The sequence below is a fragment of the Anthonomus grandis genome, chromosome 22 (genome assembly GCF_022605725.1).
Source record: "Anthonomus grandis grandis chromosome 22, icAntGran1.3, whole genome shotgun sequence".
Lineage (NCBI taxonomy): Eukaryota > Metazoa > Arthropoda > Insecta > Coleoptera > Curculionidae > Anthonomus > Anthonomus grandis.
Window position 1 is genome coordinate 7,111,595 of NC_065567.1, and position 20,347 is coordinate 7,131,941.

At 32.5% G+C, this 20,347-nt stretch overlaps 2 protein-coding genes across 11 annotated transcripts in view; one reads left to right on the forward strand and one right to left on the reverse strand.

The window, feature by feature from the left end:
• Positions 1–20,347, forward strand: part of LOC126748217 (phospholipase DDHD2) — a 63,539-nt gene that overhangs the window by 2,282 nt on the left and 40,910 nt on the right. The window lies entirely within an intron of this gene.
• LOC126748224 (uncharacterized) overlaps positions 1–20,347 on the reverse strand; it is a 63,824-nt gene that overhangs the window by 534 nt on the left and 42,943 nt on the right. For 6 of the 9 annotated variants that reach the window (XR_007664664.1, XR_007664663.1, XR_007664662.1 and 3 more), the window contains 2 exons: positions 19,842–20,078; positions 14,057–14,196 (listed from right to left, as the gene is read on the reverse strand). Coding sequence is in view for 4 of the 9 variants with exons in the window: in XM_050457310.1 (XP_050313267.1) it covers positions 14,186–14,196; positions 19,842–20,078 (248 nt within the window). In the remaining 5 variants the exon portion in view is untranslated. Of the gene's footprint in view, positions 1–5,371; positions 5,891–6,341; positions 6,516–13,924; positions 14,197–16,798; positions 17,019–19,841; positions 20,079–20,347 lie in introns of those variants that run through there. The other 3 variants (XM_050457307.1, XM_050457309.1, XM_050457308.1) reach the window with 2 other exon arrangements.

The following is a 20,347-nucleotide window of genomic DNA, read 5'->3' on the forward strand; positions in this document are numbered from 1 at the left end:
AATAGATGTTATACATAATTCTTTGATTTACAGATAACATATCTAGGACACCCAACATAGAGACAATATGTGTGTTTCCAGTTAGTCAATTCTATACTGTGGCCAGTTAAGCAATAATGTTGAACAGAACTGTAAATGAGGAAGAGTAATGGGGTTGTAAAGTTTTAATTTGGTGTATATTGACAAATTTTTTTTTTCAATTCTTGTGATAAATCTAACTTTTTTTGAAAATTTTGTCATTACATAATCTGCATGATCATGGAAATTCCGATTGGTATCGAAAATTGTTCCCAAGTATTTAATTTCTTTGTCATTCAAAATACTTTCCCTATTCACTAAGCCATTCAAATAGTCAATATTAATTAACATTTTGAATACTTCATTTTTGAAGGTTTCTATTCTATTAAATAAATTTTCTACATTATTCAAACTGAGGTTATTAATTTTGATTTTATAATATTATTAATTTTATGTTGAATTTTCAGCACTTAAACCTGCTAAATACAAGCTCAGAACAAATAGGTAGAGGACCTAGTACAGTACTAGTAGTACTGAGCCTTGGGGCCCCTATCTATTTACTTTTATATCAATTACAATTATCTAAACTTACAAACTGTTTTCTTTTTTTTTTAAATATGACTAATTAATTTAAGTATTAATATTTAGGTAAATTGTAAATCCTGAATAATCAATGATATAGGTCTATCTATAATTATTTTTTGATGTTTTTTTTAGTTAATAATGAATTTACATATTCCTTTACATGCATTAAATGATGCGCTGTAACATTATCATACCCAGCAGCAGCATTTTTTTTTCATTTTTCAAGATGAACTAAAATATCTTTAATTTCATTTTTAGAAAGTGCATTTAAAAATAAGCTGTGATTATTTATTGATTCACCAATTACTATATGTTTATTTACATTATTTTTTTTAGTCTCAACTCTTCTATTTTTAGGCCTATTTTGGAAAAATACATATTTGTCGAATTAGAAACATTTCCTGTGTTTGTCTAGATTCTCATTTATTTCTAATTCCAAAATATTATCTTTAATATGAGTATTGTTTGAGTTGTATGAGTAACTATTAAACTAAACCTTTAGAACATTGAATTTCTAGAATATGTCTGACTGCAAACCATAGGCGAGTTGTTTGAATTCACCATCTCTCAAAAAATGATGTCAAATTGACTTTCCAATTTTTCATTCAATATATAATTTCTTAATCCACTACATATTTTTTTAATGTGTTGTATTTTATGACAGGTAAAAAATGTATTCTTTAAAAGTTTCGTTTATTTGCTGACTAATAATATAAACTTTGAAAGTAATCAACAAATTTTTCAGAATAAAAAAAAAAGATTCCTGACAAAAAAAGTTAATGAAAAAAAAACGTGTTTACAGTGCACATATCCCATGTTACCACTAAATCGATTTATAGTGGTTATAAACCTCTACAAACAAAAGCTTTTTGGTAACAAATTATTGAATTGTTGGATGTTAAAAAATAATATAAAGGGCTATGTAACTCCTAACGGCTATAAGGAAAAGTTTTATCCATACTTTGGCAATTATAGCGGTTTATAACATCTAACTCAATAATTTTTAATCAGAAAACTTTCGTTTGTAGAGGTTTGCACTCATCTCAAATCCGTTTAGATATTTATTATATATTACAGAAAAAAGTTTAATTCAAATCCTTTGGAAGTTAACCTTTTAATTAATTTTTATAAAAACCTTAGTTTGTTGCAGTTTATACCCACTATAAACCGATTAAGTTATCCATTGTTAATATCTAGACAAAAAATTATTAAAACTCCTTTGGAATTCCAGGAGGACGGCCATTATACTGTTTAAATAATAATGGGCGCCGACTATAAATATGTTGCTGGCAAACGACATGCTGCGTTCTCAATTTGATATCGCTGGATATCGATGGATATCGACCAGATACTACCTTCATTTTTGCACACATTAATTTTGCGGCACTTCGAATTCTTCGAATTTTGCGGTTCGAATAAGCAATAAATTTGCCAGATTATAATAATATACTTAATTACACATTTTTATTAATATTTTGGTATCCAATACTTAATAGATACTTCACAAATATGCCGTCTTCTATAATATGATAACCTAGAAGGATGACACCATTGACACGTAACTCGCCTGTGAAAGGAACGATTTGAATTTCTATTTTTCCAATATATGTGACCCACCTCAGACTTCTTTATCATTTTTCAGAAAAAATTGAGTTTTTAGTCTCCATATTAATTAAAAAAACGCATTGAAAACACTCAAAACACCCTTTTAATACTGTAAGAAGGGGGCACCATGCAAAAGTAAACAACGAGCGCAGTTGCCAAATACCTTTATTGCGAATATTTCTGGGCAAAATCTACAGTGTTGCTGCTGTGTGTGGAAATTTGGTGATTTAAAGAATCCAAATTAAAAATATTAATTAATATTAGTGTTTAATGTAAATATTGTACAAAATGGTTTTGGTTATTAAACAAGTTTTACTTTGCTTTAATTAAAGAATGCAACTCAGTTTCTGCTAATTATAATAATTTATTATATCACTTTATTTTCTTCTGTTAAAATTGAGTAATTACTGGCAACATGGAATACTAAGCATGCTTATCAACAAAATATCCCCTCTGCCCCCTGTGTAGATGTTGTGCTCAATCCAAAGCAGCCAGTGTTTATTCTAGTGTATTCAATGTTCTAAGGTAAAATAGGTATTCTTTAAAATTTTTATTTATTTGCTAACTAATAATATATACTTTGAGACTAATCAACAAACATTTCAGAATAAAAAAATATTCTAAACAAAAAGTTAATAGAAAAAGCAACTTGCTAACACAGAATAACTAAGGGTATGTACCATTTTCAACTGTCAGTACAGGATTGTACTGTGCTGATTTTACTGTAATTTGTCGTTCCGATTTTATACAGCGTGCTGTTTTGCTCCAAAAAAAGGGAAAAGTTTTCAGCACTGTTTTCACAACCACAACATAACCTATAAAACCAAATTACCTGTTTCTGTTTTGTTTTCCGGTACGGTGTTTTACTTTACTAAACCAGACCACATTGACCACATTTTCAGTCATATTTATAAAATAAATATGACTGAAAAAGCAAGATGGTAAGAATAATAGACGCAGAAAATAATTTTGAATACCACATTGAAGTTACACCAAAAGAATACGAAAGAGCCCAAACAGGTTAGTGCGTTGTATGAGAGCTTTTTAAGTGGTAAATTTTATTATTGTTAAACATTTTAAAACCACAATTATTATTTCAGACATGATCTTTGCAACCAAACTGCTTGAACATAATTCCCACAACGTAAACAAGAAGATTCAAGAAATCAACATCAACAACACTTCTGACAGTTTTGACATTCCCCCACTATTTTACTGTACCTACAGTAGCTTTTATCCCCAGTCAATCCAGTAAAGATTAATGACGTCACTGACGCATTTATGACGTCATTCAGTACTGAATCAGTAAACTGAAAGAAATATCGGAACGACGTCCAGTAAATTCAGTACTGACAGTTGATAACGGTACATACCCTATATGTTTACAATGCAAGCATCCGATATTGCTACTCTGTGTTTTTTCTAGACATTTTTGCATATGTATGAAGTTAGGGTCCGATCGATATCCAGCAACTACATCTAGAACGCAACATTTGCCAACAACTTATTTATAGTCCGCACCCGCTGTTATTTAATCGATATACTGCCCGTATCTCCTATAATTGCCAAGGAATTTTAATAATTTTTTGTCCAGATATTAACAATGAATAAGTAATTTTTTTTTATTTACGGTGGTTACAAACATCTACAGACGAACAATTTTTGGTAAAAAATTATTGAATTGTTAGATATTAAAAAATATAAACGGCTATAAGGAAAAGTTTTATCCATACTGTTTATATATTATAAAGTCTAACAACTCAATAATTTTTTATCAAAAAAACTTTCGATTGTAAAGGTTTGCAACCATCTCAAATCCGTTTAGATATTTATTATATATTAGAGAGAAAAGTTTTTAATTATTTGTTACAAAAGAACCTTAGTTTGTAGAGATCTCTAACCAGCATAAATTAGTTTAATTATTGATAGTTAATCTGTAGAGAAAATGTTGCTAAAATTCCTCTAGAATTCTTGGAGATACGGGTGTTATCTCGATTAACTAACAACGCGCGCGATATCTACCAGACACTAGGTACATTTTTGGACACATTTTTCAGTGTTTACTGGTTCGAACAAGTGAAAAATTTCAAGAAATGGTCCATCTTTTCTCAAAGAGACCGGCTTACATTAAATAGTAAAGAAATAAACTGTACAGGTCTCAAATTTATTAAATTAAAGTCAGAGGATTACACGTGTTTCGCCCTTACTAGGCATCATCAGATCCACTTGTGTATTCACTAATAAAAAGAACGAAAAAAGAACCAGAGAACAACACTACATGATACAAGTCAAGGGTAGAAATTAAGTTAAAATTGGTAAAATCGGACGGAGACTAGTTAGTTATATTAAAAAAAATAAAAAAATTTAGTTTATATTATTAAAGGAAATCATGTTTATCAACAAAATATCCCCTCTGCCCCCTGTGCAGATGTTGCAAATGATCATAGCGTTGCAAATGAAAGATGATTGCAAAAGAAAGACTAAAGTTGCAAAATAAAAGAATAATAGTACAAAAATTATGAGAATAATTAATTTATTTACATTTTTCATAAAGATTAAAAAAAGGGTTTGAATATGGTTGAAAATTAATAAGAAACTTTTTAACTTTATTTGTTTAACTTGCATCTAGGGTGTTATACTATAAAAGAACATAATTCATGTACCAAAGATAAATTATTGACAGTTGTGACTTAGTAAAGTAGATAAAGTAATTTAAATTTGCTTGGTAGATTTGAATACATATTGAAGCAATACATGAGGACATCCTTAATGGAACATTTTGCTTTAGGCATTAAACACTGCCGTACGTATGATTGTTGTCGGTTTTAGATGGACATGTAATAACACGGCATTAGTGAAAATATTTAAAAAAATACTTTTACCTTTAATTTTTTCCCGACGCTGCCAAATTTTCAAATATTTCCAATTCATCGGGACTCCCTGTATAATCTTCTAATTGAAGAACAAAAATTTGGACATTTCCCTAAGTCGATATTTATTAACATATATTCTTTTCATCAATTGGAATGGGTAAATTTATAGTTTTGATTATTGGTTGAACAAAAAACGATGAAAACGTATTTTTATTTGTTTTTTATAACTATTAACATTTATTACTATAGTTAATAAATTCATTACTGTAGCTGATATAAATAACATGATGTTCCACAGATAGATTATATTAAATTTATGGATAAATCCAATATTAAGAATAATATAAAACTTACATCTAATTTTTGGTTTATCATAAGTTTTTATAACGTAAAAACCAAAAGACCTAAAATATTTACAAGTTTTATAAAATTTAAATATTTCTTTACATTTAAAAATGTATGAAAAAACTTTAAAAGTATTAAAACATTTTAAAACTGCTTTTTAATGGTTAACCAGTAACTTAAATTAAACATTTCTAAAGATAGTCCTTTGGATATACTACTTGTAGGGTCGACTCATCCTAGATTATTCCAAATATCTAATTGGTTCTGTTCGATAATTATCGACCTTAATAATTGTCAAAAATTGGTTCTGCTTAAAGTTCTTCCACGATAAGTAGGTAATTCATAAGATTCACGTTTATGTTTCCATCGCCTTACCACTAGATATATTATAACTGCACAGAGAATTATAAAAAGAATAATACCTAGGACTATGGCAGCTATGATGCCTGCACTAAGTGTATTATCTAAAAAAAATACTTAAATTACTAATTATTCAAGAGACTTAAAACATTATAAAAGTGAACATTTTTTTACACACACAGATATATCATACTCGAAGAAATAGTCCATTTTTTCTCAAAGAGATCGGCTTAAATTAAATAATAATAAACTAAACTCCCAAGTAACAAGTCTTTTTCTTTCTCTTTTTTAAATACTCAAAGTCTCTAAAAAAAAATCTTTTTCTTTCTATTTTTAACATGGGATATCTAGTCTCCGACCTATTTTTATTAACTGTAGTGTTGTTTTTCTTTTTTTCTTTTTATTAGTGAATACACAAGATCCAATGATGCTTAGTACAAGCGAAACACATCTAATCCTTTGATATTATATTCAATTTATTTGAGACCTGTGACTTTGAGTTTAATTTATTACTTTACAGATATATCAAACTAAAAGAAAAAACCTCATACTTACGAAAGGCATTCACATTATAACTTATTCTGTTTTTTCTTCTATCAACTGCAATTATTGTTAAGTCTGGATAACAGCATGATTCACTATAATATCCAGTAACTGCCTCAGTAGTTCCAACAGTGTACCCAAGAGGAATAGTTATACCTTTTGGTTCTGTATTTAGTTGAAGTAATCCTAAAAATAATTGATTATTTTTGTCACATAAACTTATACAGAGTGTTTCTTTAACCTATACGCATAAACTTGGGAAATTATTGCTGACGGCAAATAATGACTAATAGTGAAAAAAAAAATAGTAAAATAGTTTTAGTTACGGAGATAAACGACTTATTAATTAAAATTAAAAAAAAACGTAAATTCTCCAAAATAAATGTTTATTTAGCTATTATAGTAACTGTTCGAAGTTATTTCCATGACTTTCAATACATAATTGCGGATTAAGGTCGGGTGATCGAGGAGGCCATCCAATTGGAGCACCTCGGTCTATCCATCGTTTGGGGCACATTCGATCCAAATGCCGTCGCACTGGTCTCGCAAAATGTGGTGGAGCACCATCGTGAAAAAACCACAAATTCTGCCTAATGTGAAGAGGGACTTCTTCAAGGAGTACCGGCAAATTTTGTCGCAAGAATTGTAAATAAAGAGCACCAGTTAGACGATTATCCAAAATGAAAGGGCCACTAAGTGTTCCGTTTACAATTCCAGCCCACACATTTACTGAAAATCGTTGTTGAAAGTTTGTTCGCCGAATGGCATGCGGTTTTTTAACTGCCCAAAAATGCGTGTTGCGAAAATTGTGAATACCATTGCGTGTGAAAATTGCTTCATCCGTAGCTAAAATATTCCTGGTAAAGTTTGGGTTTAATTGCTGCTGATGTAACAACCACTCGCAAAAGTTTACTCGAGCGCATGATCCCTTGAAAGTAAACCTTGTACCCTTTGGACGTGAAATGGATAGAGTAATTCATGCCTTAAAATTCGCCAAACTGTGACTGGTGATAATCCAAATTGCGTTGCAATTGTTCTAGTGCTTATGCTCTTCGATGATATCTAAAATCAAATTCTCCAGATTTAAAATGCGCCTAGGTCTAATGGCTCCACCATGTTGCCCTGGCCTCGGCCGCAAATTTCCAGTTTCTCTACCCCGCTGAACCACACGCAAAAAAGCTTCACGCGATGGATGATACCTATGAGGAAACCTTTGTGCATAAAGATTAGCTGCAGCCACACTGTTTTGTCTTGATTCCCCGTATGCCAGTAACATGTCCATTAGTTCCTCATTTGAAAAATTATGCGGCATAATTTTAATAAAAAACGCAATACGACTACAACTGTATCAACTGATAACAAAGTAGGTACTACTAAACATAATAAACATCATCCGGACTTGTTTACTTCTTAATTTGAAAACAAAATTCCACCTGATAAAGTTATTACATTTTTGTGAAAAAAAAGAATTATCTCAGAAACTAAAAATATTTTACTTAAATTTTTTTTCACAATAGCGAAATAAGTCATTATTTATCATTAGCAATAATTTCCCAAGTTTATGCGTATAGGTTAAGAAACACCCTGTATTTAAAATAGTGCACAGCTTTATCAAACCTACAAATTTAGAAGTTGGTATAGAATTGAAAGTTTATTGAAAGTTACAGCTATTATCAGCTTAAAACTTTAAAGATTAGCTATTTGTGTTAAATAGGATTTCTCGGGCCACAATCCGTAGTATATAAAAATCACATAAGCTAATAAGTTTTAACACCCTAGCAGCTTAATCAAAATATGCTGCCTTGTTTTTGAATAATGAGTTATAAACAAAGTAAAAAACAAAACAATAATACAATAAAATTAGGTGCATAAATGTCACTTAAAAAAAGTCTTGAGATAAAATATGTCAGTCTAAAATAAGAATGTGCAATAAAAATCACATTAATAACCAAGACAAATATAATTAAGACAAATGCAGATAGCTTGAAACAACTGATTCACAGAATGGCTAAATTATTTATGATTTTGCATGCCATAGACAAATCATTATCAAATTTAATACCTTCATACATAATGTGATAATAGAGTCTTTTGTAAGGGTAGGTACTCCTTGGGATACATATACTCGGATTTGTAGTATTATGTCTTGTTCTGTTACAACTTTTCAAACTTTAAACTATAATTTTTACTTCAACTAAAAGTTGTAACTGAACAAGTTTGTAGTAAATTTGTAGTAATACTTTGAAATGTCCACAATATTTGATTTGGTAATATTAAATAAAAGCTGCTTTGCATCGCACCAATTTTCGATAAATTTAATATCATTATTTATTGTCTCACACAATATCCTAGATAGTAAGATGACGTCAAATGGCATTAAGCGACGTCATTTTAGGAACGTCACTTTGCTCACAATCGCTCGTATCCGTCATACACAATGACGTTTACTTTGCGGTCTTTAAAAAGACTTTCTTTTATCACAGTTAAATATTGTGTATTTTTTATAACCTAATTCTATAAATTTATTTAATCTATTTTGTAAATCATTAACAAAAAAAAAGTCAAAATATTGAAGTAAATAAAATATAAAAAAAGAAGAGACAATGACCAGAACTGAATCTGGGATCACCTGAATCACATTTGCTGTACAATAAACACACACTAACGCTTTGTATTATTTCATATTTTAAGGGTTTAAATATCGACAGGAATTAATATTTTTTAATGGCTGTTTTACTTGATTCTACCATGTGTTCATGGACATGGTGGGCCGTCATATTGTGCATTAAAATTAATTTACTTTTTATGGCTTTGTGCAGCAGCAGTCTATTTTCATAAGCTCCATTTGGTGAAGACAATCAACCTTTTCACGTTTTGTTATTTGATTTAATTGAATTTTTACAGGTGGAATTTTAAGGTAAAAAATAAAATTATTAATTTCTATTCGTACGCCTTAGAAACAATATTCAGTTTTAAAGATTTGTTACATAAGTGTATGGAAAACACCAAATTGTTTATCAAAAATGTTACATTTACTTGTATTTTTAATGTAAACATCTTCTCAAATATATACCGTTTACACAAACAAAGTTTTCTTTTAAACAGCGTTTACAGCATGTCATCTTGATCTAATCTTATTTATAGATTAACAAAAAGTTATAGGAAAACATGGTATATTTTTGAGCGCGCACTTCCTTTTATTAAAATTAAAAGTTATCAGTATTTTTGAACCAAATGTTTGCTTAAGAAAATTAACCAACGAATATCAGTTTTATTTTGTTACAGTTACAAATGAATAAATAAATATATATTTGGAATTTGAGTAACAGTTATTTTTTTTTCAATATTCAAGAAACTCAATCGTCATTTTAAATATCCTAAAGTAGTCTTTAAAGGTCGTCCTACGTCTTTTAGCCCTTATTTAGTACGTCTCACCGTCAAAATCAAGCCTCTTAAGACGTGATTTTGGATGTGACATTTGTAGATTAGTTCAAGGTCCTAAGGACGTCAATATGATGTCTTCAATGCGTCCGCTTTTTTTTGCTACCTGAGATAGTGGTATTTAATCCTAGCCACAAAATAGTAGTGTCATCCGCAAATAACGATCCATTCATGCTACTGGACGCTAGGTCATTGATGTGATTAAAGATTCTATAAAAATACTACTACCCTTGGAAAATCCCAAAATCGATGTACTTCACAGATAAAATACTGAGTTGCCTCTTAACCAGCTGTCATCTATTTGTTGGATATTAGTCAAGTCACTTTAAAGTACACACCACTAAATCCATAACAAGCTAACTTTGGAGCAGTATTTTGCGATCCCCACAGTCAAATACATTAGGAAAATCATGAAATACCGGCGTAGCCATCTCTCTCCAGTTCAAACCAAAATGAAGTTTCTCCAAAAGATTAAAAACTGTATCACTAGTGCCCCTGAACCAAAAATCAAATCATGCTTCTTAAGAAATAAAGTCATTCTAACTTGTTCGATTATTTTTAAAAGAGTGGAAAACAGGAGAGATTATCAGTGTCACTGTCCCTTAAAAGAGCTGTTAGTAAAAAGAGCTAATAATTTGTGCACAGCTTTCACCAGCTGGCCGCAAACTATTAGGAAAAAGTCCCTTCATAAAAGAAATGTTTATTATTAAACATAACTCTACAAGTATAGAATCTGAAAGATTCTTAAGTAAGTCGAATGAAATGCCATTAGTATCTATGGAGTGATATTAATATTTTTTAAATTTCGTTTACGTCAACGTATGATACAAACAAAATAGATCTCGGCACAGACACCTTTCTCAAGAATGAGCAATAGTCAGTATCAAAATATATATTTTTTCCCAAATTCTCAGCAATTGTCATAATGAAATATTTAAAAGAAAAGTAAGCTATAATTCTTTCCTACGGATATTTTCTCCCACATTTTGTATTTTTCAGTATGAAATCTTATATTCAAGGCAGATGAATTTTAAACCACTGGACATCAAAATAAAAACTTATTAATTAACACTCGCATCTCTTTTAATTAATCATTTACTGATACTTCAAACTTGGTTGACGAAATGCGTGTCTAAAGTATTAGATACGGTGGACTCCGATGTAGTGGGACCAAACGGATTATTAATGTTGTTGTTAATTATTAACGTTGTACAATTATTATACTCTTGCATTTTCATATGAAACCGAATGTTAGTATCCATATGCATTTTTTTAATGCTGGGTAGAAACTCATTTCAAACTTAAAAAAATATAATCTTAGCACCATTATACATATGTTGGGTTGCTTGTAGTATAACTGTAGTTTATTTCCTTCCATAGATAAGTCGATATGAAAATGATCTTGTTGACATTTACACCTTTGATTAGAATTTACGTTTACCAGAGAAGGACATACTAGGTAGATATTTTTTATATTCTAGTAAATTATTAGATATGCATTTGCCAGGTGATGGCCAACCTTCATTGAAGATGGCACGGAAAGAAGAAGGAAATTATTGTTGAAGGAAGTTCCAATATACCATATTATCAGCTGCAATCCCATTATCTAGCAATAATAGGTCGTATTCATCATTAAGTGCGCAATACCACCTTCTTGAAGTTATATTGTTTCTTATATAAAAGAAACTTTTATATAATTATTTATGATAAGGAAAATAAAGACTGTGTTGATTTTTCTCATTTAAACCATTTGGAGACTGGAATTACTATCAAAATTTAATTGCTTCGAGACCTTCATCAAGAAACAATGTTATTGCTAAAAATGACTTGTGGTCTTGAAGCAGAAATTTTTTGCAAAAAGTCAGTATAACGTAAACATTGAAGGCATCCATATTTTGAAAGTGGTGTAGAAAAAAAATCGACAAATTTTGTACAAATATTCGGCAGTATAATGATAAGTTTTCCAATTATTACAGAATTTCTTAAACATCATTTGGCGAATTGTTAACTGTGGTTAAACAAGATGTTTAATGTAATAATTTAGGTGAAAATGTCTAAAAATGTGCGTTACAACCGGAACGTGTATCGCGATACATTTAAGCATGTGTTGGCTAGGACCATCCTGTCGTCCTTTGCTACCGCAGCAAGCTGCGTTTCTCTTCCGTCGATGCGGTGCTAACGCATCGTGTATCGCCTCCTATTTAAACCTATGTATGTGTTGTCTTACCAATGCGGACCGCTGCGTTTCTACCGAATTCGTTGAAACTGAATCGTGTTTACCCGCACTAAGAAGTTAAGTAATATAAGATAGCCAGCGGGCTTTGTGGTAACCCGAATATTTATACAGCATAGCCTAAAGGTTTTATGTACTACGGACGGGCTATAATAACGAAATACCATCAAATGGGATGACGCGTAGTGGATTCTCGATTGGGATAAATATATTTAATTATATTAAAAATATTAACGCCTTCATTTGGGATTCTGAAATATTTTGCTTAACATATCAAGATTTCATAAAAAATCTTCTTGTCTGCGTTAAATAAGTGGGGTCCGGTAAAGTTAAAGGGACGTCTAAAAACCAATTTATTTTTGAAAATGTTTACATAGAATGTTGAGTGTGATCAAAATATTGATAAAAAAAGTGAGGATGATTGGAAAAAATACAAAACTTTGGAAATTATGAAGATTTTTCTACATACGTTAAATACGTAATTATTGCCGGCTTGCACAAGGTTTTTTAGCTTTTGATTTTGTAAAAATTGTAAATTTATAGGATTCTTTATCGCTTTGTACCTCTATAACAACATATTTTGTAATTTACACACACGAAAAATAAAACAACAACCTTATTGACAAAAATGGGAGTGGCTTCACTATGTCCCCAGTAGTACTTTTTGGTTTTGTCTGGAACACTTTTTAGTTGGATGGGTTGACTGTGGGCTCAATTTTAGATAATAAAGGCATATAATAGTTAGATTTTATATTACATGAACAAAACACATTGATCAGGTGTTAAAAATGGCTATTATTTATTTCAATTATTTGATATTTTATGTAATTTAATATATTATAAGTATACACTTAATAGGTAATTAATAACGACGAGGTTCAATGTAAATTAACTTATAGTCAAGACAATAAATATCTTTATTAATAAAACATTGATATAAATAACTAAGCGCAACCATAAGAACTTATATCCAAAACTATAATCTAAGAGCTACGGGCTGGCGTCCCGTGTAGATGTGTATACAAAAACTGTAAAATGTGTATACAAATACAAAAAAAACCCATTTTCTATTATCCCATTCCCTAAATAGGACTCAAACGACTACCTAACCCACTATTTAGCGCCAACCCAAGGTTCCAATCTTGTTTTGCAATCCCAACTCCACATATGCGCCAACCACACAGTCCCATGTGCGCGCCCGTCTTGCATGCGCACTCTGGGCAACCGCCACGTGTGCATATATTATAAGAAAGAGAAAGAAATACAGAAAATTACGATAATCGTACTAGTACAGTAGCTACTCCCAATAAATAATAAAATAATATTTGTTGACGTAAGTGACATTTGACAGTCTTTTTTATTTATGAATTAACCGTATTTACATATTTGATATTCCTGATTTGCGCGTGGAAATTTGTACTTATGACCTAAAGAAGTGATGTTAATCTTTTTAAGTTACAGAATCTAGTTACTTAAGGCTTTAAATTTAAATTAATAGCATATATAATGATCAACGTGATGGCTAGTCGCAAATAGAGTGTAGTTAAGCCAGGTGTAATTGTGAATTATACGTAACTAGAAAATCCTTTATGATTTTTAAAATTTTGCATTTTTTTACTTCATTCTCACTTTTTTATCAATAAAATGTTCAAACTCAACATTCTATGTAAAAATAAATCGGTTTTTAGACGTCCCTTTAACTTTACCGGACCCAATAAGTGGTATTGTAACAATTCAGGTCAAAATAATCAAATGCTTTTAAACTATGTAATTGGATTAAACACCTTGTTTAGTTGTTATTTTATTGAACTATGAAATAATAATACATAGAAGTGATAACAAGCAAGGCGTACTGCCTAAAATTAAAAAAAAGTCTTATACTTTAATTTGTTTTATGCCTGTTAATAGCTAAGTACTGTACCTGATCCAGGAGCGTGAGCAGTTATCTCAATCCTCCATGAAGCTGAACTGCATTGGGAATATAGAATTCCAGTGCAGTCACTTGTATACTTCCAGTCAGCATATAATGTATTTTCGTATTGTTCTAGATGTGTTCTAACATCTATAAGAACTCTTTTCTGAATGCGTAACGTCCCAGTTCTTGCAGTGAACGTTATTTCGTCCTGATAAATACCCGAATATGTATGTACATAAAGTATTACTAGGGTACTTTCAAAAGGTTTCAAGGATATTCTGAAATCCGTAAAAAATAAATATTACATATGTATACAATATTAAAAATTTGGTATTTAATGGATTTATGTTATTCTGACATTCCGTATTATCACAATTATATCAAAGTAGTAACTAATAAAGATTCGTGTAAAATCTTATTTAAAAAACTGCAAATACAAAAAAAAAGGAACTAGATTATGGTACCAGTTTAAGTTAATAATTATAAGTAAATCTGTGGTTGGAGTTAATTTAAATATCAACCATCAAAAATATTATACAGGTCTGTCAAACTCAAATCTTGGGTGCAGGAATCAATTTATAACCTGCGATAAGAAATCTAAGTAAACATGTTGAAATAAAAATGTAAGTCAGCATTTTTCCTATTCCTTCTCTACTAACTAGAGTTTGATAATTGCAATGTAGTTGAATGTACCATCGGGGCGATCGAAAGCTGTGATCGTGCGCTCACTACACAAAAACATTTTTCTCCTGCAGCGGTCAGGACAAGTGAGAAATATGTGAAGCATTCTAATTTTTTTTAACCTAATGCTTTTCTTATGCTTTTGTATTGCATGTTAATGTATACCTTCTCGGCACCCAAGAAATTATGCAGCCATAGTACATACATACACATATGTTTTAATAATTTTACGAACGTTACTATACCGCTAGGTTTGTTTTGGAAATCCAATCTGCAGCTATGCACAGTGCTTCGAAAGATAGGGGATTGCGGACAAAATTAAATAAAATGTAAAGACATGCATTCTTTTTTAAATATCTAATGGATATTTATAAAAAAAGGAATATGTAATTCTTGTTTAGTAAATATGTTTTATTTATAATTATTTTTCAGTAAACTATACGTGTGTTTGAAAGTGTTTGAAATAAGGTCGTTAATACGCAGGTAAAGATTAATTTTAAAGGATACAAATCGGATCAAAAAGATGGCGCTTGGCTGGTAAATAAACAAATCGATTACTTTTAGAAATATCCGAGAAAAACAAAAATCTGGAAAAAGTTTGTTTTTCATCTTATTTTATAATGAATTTAAAAACATCATTCTCTCTCATACACATGTCTATTTTATGGGAAGTAGACATGTCTTACAAAGTCTTAGTGCCATAACATTGTAGCGTTTTTATTGTTTTGGTTGTTTTTATAATGTAATAATTTAATATTCTATGAATAGTACTGATCGCGATATCTAGTCTGTAGTTAATGGCATTGTAAAAATAATAACTCCTAGATGGCGTTAGCTGTTCTTCGCTTTGAATTTTAAACAATTTACTGGAATCAGGTTCTTTTTTCTCTCTCTCGCTCTTTGACTAACGTGATTTTTCTGTCTGTCTGTCTTTATTACTGGTCACGTGCGCCATGCTCAATGATCAACTTTTATGTATTGGCATTTTCGATACCGCGCTGTTGTTGCCATTGTTTTTCCTGTACTTTGAATACTTTGCCTTTTGGGCTTAGATTAATTTTCGTACGCTGCAATTTAAAGCTAAACAAGGCAACGTTGTATTGTCAATTCTTGTAAAACTGGGCCTGCCGGGGATTATCTATCCAAGCGGTACCCAGAAACTGCGTATTGGCTTTCTTTCCAAATGGTGTGGTCTTCAGGTTAACAAGTTCGAATTGATCAAGGTTGGGATTCGACCTCATAGTTACCTCATGGCGACACTAGCCTTGTAAGGTGAAAGATTACTTTAATACACTTTATAAAAGACCCTCCAACATCGTGAGGTAAGCTTGATTCCTATTTTTTGTCAAACGTTTTCTCATGGTTTTTAAGGCCGTCAAATTTCACGTGTTAATTTTAGGGTTTTATGACGGGTCCTTAACCAAGTCTTAAGTGAGATCTTAGGTAAGGTCTTACGCCAGATCTTAAACCGAGTCTTTAGCGAAGTATTAAGTTTTAAGGGCCATTCCAAGACCATCCCGAGCAATTTCAGATGCCGTTCCCATTTCCCATTATAAATTAGAGCTTTATCATAATTTATTGCTTCTTCATGACGTTATTGATTAGACCTTAGTCAGCTGCTGTCCTTGAACCTGCACAATGGGTTGCCAGGTCAAAGAAGATAAAAGGAACGGTAAGCAAAGTGATGATTTCCGATTTGTTACAAACTTCGCATCTAAATGCGATTATAGAGCGTATCGACCTAACCCTTTCCCGTGACATTGCGGGTTTAACCGATGTGGAAAAAATCTTTGCAAAAATTTTCACTTTATATTGTATCTAGTGGAAAAAATATATAGATATTAAATACAGAAATAGCTTTAAAGATCAAATTACAATCCCCAGAAATATTTTCTATATTTTTTTATCATTGTATAACCTTGAATTTTAAGTTAAAATAATCCCGCTCAGCTCAAATCCTCTTTTCCAATTGAGCTCTGGCCAACGTCGAAAATTTTTGTCCGAATTCCTTTCGTAGCCATTTTCGATTCAGTAGCCAAACAATATACATATTTATGTTTTCCATCATAAAAGAAAATGCTGTTAAATATGATATATGCATATGTTCCCTGTCATACTCATTAACTTATAAAATGTTATAGAAATCTAGTTACTAAATATATAAATTTATGCTTTCATATAATTTTAAATAAACTTTACCTATACGTAGACAAACTTTGTAAAATGTACTTGGAATCGCTGCAAGTGAAGGACACAAATTGAGTTGTATCAGCATGATTGAAAATCTCAAAATATACTTCTCCTCTAGTTTCTGATGCCAATATAAGTTCTGATCCTAGAGCGACGTCTACAGTTAGTATTTGTTGTGGGTATAGATCATTTTTGTTTAAAGTGTTCCTTAGTCGCTGGAATGGATTACCTATAATTTTTGGAGATGTTTACTTTTCAATTAGAGCTGCGAGACAAGAAACAATAGGTAAATAACGTAGGACTTAAAAACATTCTGATTTAAATAAATTGCTGATCTTGTAAAATTTACTTAATTTAAAATTTCTTAAAATATTGGCTGGCCAACCAACCTGCAGCTACGAGGTATGGTTAAGGAAGATGCAGTTGTAAATAAAAAAAGAGCTGATCTCATTCATAAAATGCCTGCAATCAGCATGTAAAATTTTGATATATATTACACAACTAATATAGTTACACCAAATGCCATGTATGGGCAAGCGAGTTCTACGTCCAATCGCGAGTTGAATTTCTCCATAGTAGTAGTAGTAGTAGTAAGGGTGGAGGAGCTAGAGCTCGGCAAGTAGGCCTAAACAGTCCCTTTTCGCCAACCCCAGAATCGCCCACCCCCACGCCTCCACTCCCAATGCGCGGTCTTCACTGAGTCGGCCCGTCCTTTTAATAAAGGCTTGCACATTGTCCCAGTCCAGATCTTAAAGATCTTCCCGTTGCTCGTTGCTCCGAAAGTTTTCCTTCTCAGGCGACTCCACCTATCACAGATACCTACTATGTGGTATAAAGTTTACTCCCCTGTACCGCAATTCGGACAGAATGGGCTTTCTCTTATACCAATAAGGTGTAGATGCCTGTTTAAACTATTGTGCACAGGCAGGATTCCCATCAAGTCTTTGATACTCTATCGGATCTTTGTTAGCAGTCGCCTTGCTTTAGATCCGTCATGGTCTGGTATCATTTCCTTGGCCTGTCTACATCCTTCTATCCTCCAATCCTTTTTCAGGCCCAATTATTAAGTGCCTGGGAGATTTGTTTTTTTGCTAAGACCGAGACAAGGTTCGGGGCCTACAAAGGGGTTAACGGAACCTTGTCTTGCCAGTTCGTCGGCTCGCTCATTGCCCTCGACACCCTGGTGTCCTGGGACCCACCTCAGTCTCACTTCCCTGTGTGCTGCAAGCCTTTTCAATGCGTCTCTGTATTCCTGGACTAGCGCTGAGCTGGCCCTGGATTTCTGAATCACCTTGAGGGCAGCTTGACTATCAGAGTAGATGCAAATCCCCCCGTTACCTTCCAATGCCTCTCGTTTGTTTGCTACTTCAAGTATAGCAAACACCGCTTGGAAAACTGTGGTGTGTTTCCCTAGCGGAAAGGATTCCCCTGTGTTCGTTTCCATCCTGTACACTCCGGCTCCGGTCGAATTGGTGCTTTTCATCCATGATCCATCTGTGTACCAGGCCTGGAAACCACTTGTCTCTTTATTTTGGTTCACCGACCATTCTTCCCTTGTCGGGATTTTGACTTGAAACCCCTTCTTTAACCTTAGTTTGCCACTTTCTGTAGTGCATCTGGATGTCAGAATTGGTATGTTCTTACACATCCTGAGAGCAATCGTCATATGGCCTTGTCCTAAGTGAACATTGCGCCACTCTCCGCTATCATTCATCCTCTTATGCGCCGCCATGGCTTCCCTCTCAATCCAGACTGAGAGGTCCGGTAGCCCAAGAAGAATATTTAGTGGTGCCGCAGGTGTTGTTCTCATGGCTCCAGTAATTTCCAAGGAGACCAGTCTTTGCAGTCTGGTCAGCTTTTGGGCGTTGATGACCTTCAATACGGCTGGCCACCATACCACGGATCCGTACGAGATTCTCGGTCGTATGACTGCAGTATAAAGCCACTGGAGAACGTGGGGTTTTAGACCCCATCTTGTACCTATTGTTCCATAGTAACTAGTAGAGCAACCAATTAGGTGCGATTAGCCAGCATCAGTTTGGGTTCGGAGCTCCATATGTGATAGCAATATTCAAGAGATAAATGAATTGTAAAATATTGCAAGCTATTGCGGTGTATGAGCATATTTGTTTTAAAGACGGCTTGGTCCGACAGAGGCAGCCTTCTTTGTAACACAACCTGAGTCTTAGCTGCGTTTAACTCAATCAGAGTGCACTCACCCCACTTCCAATGATGTTAAAATCGTTATCTAATAATTATAACTCTAATATCATTAATAGTTATTACCTGGCGACCGAAGTATTAATATACTGTCATCAGCAAAGCTGTAAATTGGATTAAAAGTCTTGTCGAAAAGAACGTTGATATATAACAGCAAAAGGGTAGGGGCAAGATGCATAGATAAAGAACACCGGCGTTAATTTGAAACCTCTGCGACGTGTCAATTAACGACAACCTGGATGGATTGGTTTTCGAGGGAGCTTCTAAGCCATGCAACGAGAGTTGGTGGCAAACTATAATAATAGTTTGTTTAAGGGGCTTTCATGCCATACCCTATCAAATGCCTTTGACATATCCGAAGCTATTGCACGGGATTTACCATATTTCTCAATAGCCTCGGTCCAAAATGCCTGATAAAGGCCAACGGATTAGGAGTAGATCCGTGTGAAATCCATACTGGCGGTCGCTAATGGTGTGGGTATTTCAAAATTTGCTGCTTGACAAATTTCTCCATTACCTTCCCGATGGCCGGGACTAAAGCAATCAGACGGTAATCTATGTGCTCCGTCTTTCTTCCTTTTTTGGGTATCGGTAATGGGGTAATCTGTTCGGCAGAGACTGGAAAACTGGTATAATTGGTGTGCAAACATATAGCTACAAATGATCGATTTCTAGTTCCTCAATATACTCTCATTTCATCTTTTACGTTCCCCCATCCCAGAGGCCTTTGTTTATATGTTAAATGTATATCAAACGCATGAACAGTGGCCGATATAACGATTTCAATGATACCTGGTATCGAATTTATTAAAAATCTTAAATACATACATACCTGTAACCAACCTGTATTGGGCGAGGTTTGCGATTTCAGGCAAATTTTCATTATGGATTTTACTTTTTCTGAAATTGTTAGCTGCATCTTTTGTTTTAGGAACCAGTAAATTTATACTTGAAGCGTTAAACAAGTTGTTATAATTCCCCAAAAAAGTACTATTGTTAATTTCAGATATGTTGTCGATGTCTTCTAGTCCAAAAGCACTCTTTGCTTTATGGCCATATTGTGAGCTCACTAAAAGTAAAAATTATTGTTATAAAAATGTAAATCGTAAGTTATTTTAATATATTCTGTACTGTTCTTTTTTTTGTAGTGCAGCTTCCTTATTTTACAATCTACTACACACATTTGTGTTCCTTTAAATCCAGATAAGTTGTCACATAATGTTGAGTTTATTCTCATAATTCTTAACTCACAATTAAGACATAAAAGTTGACAAATTTCAACTCTTATGTAGGAAATTATGGAAAAAATTAAACTGCGTAAGTGCCGTCAACTTTACG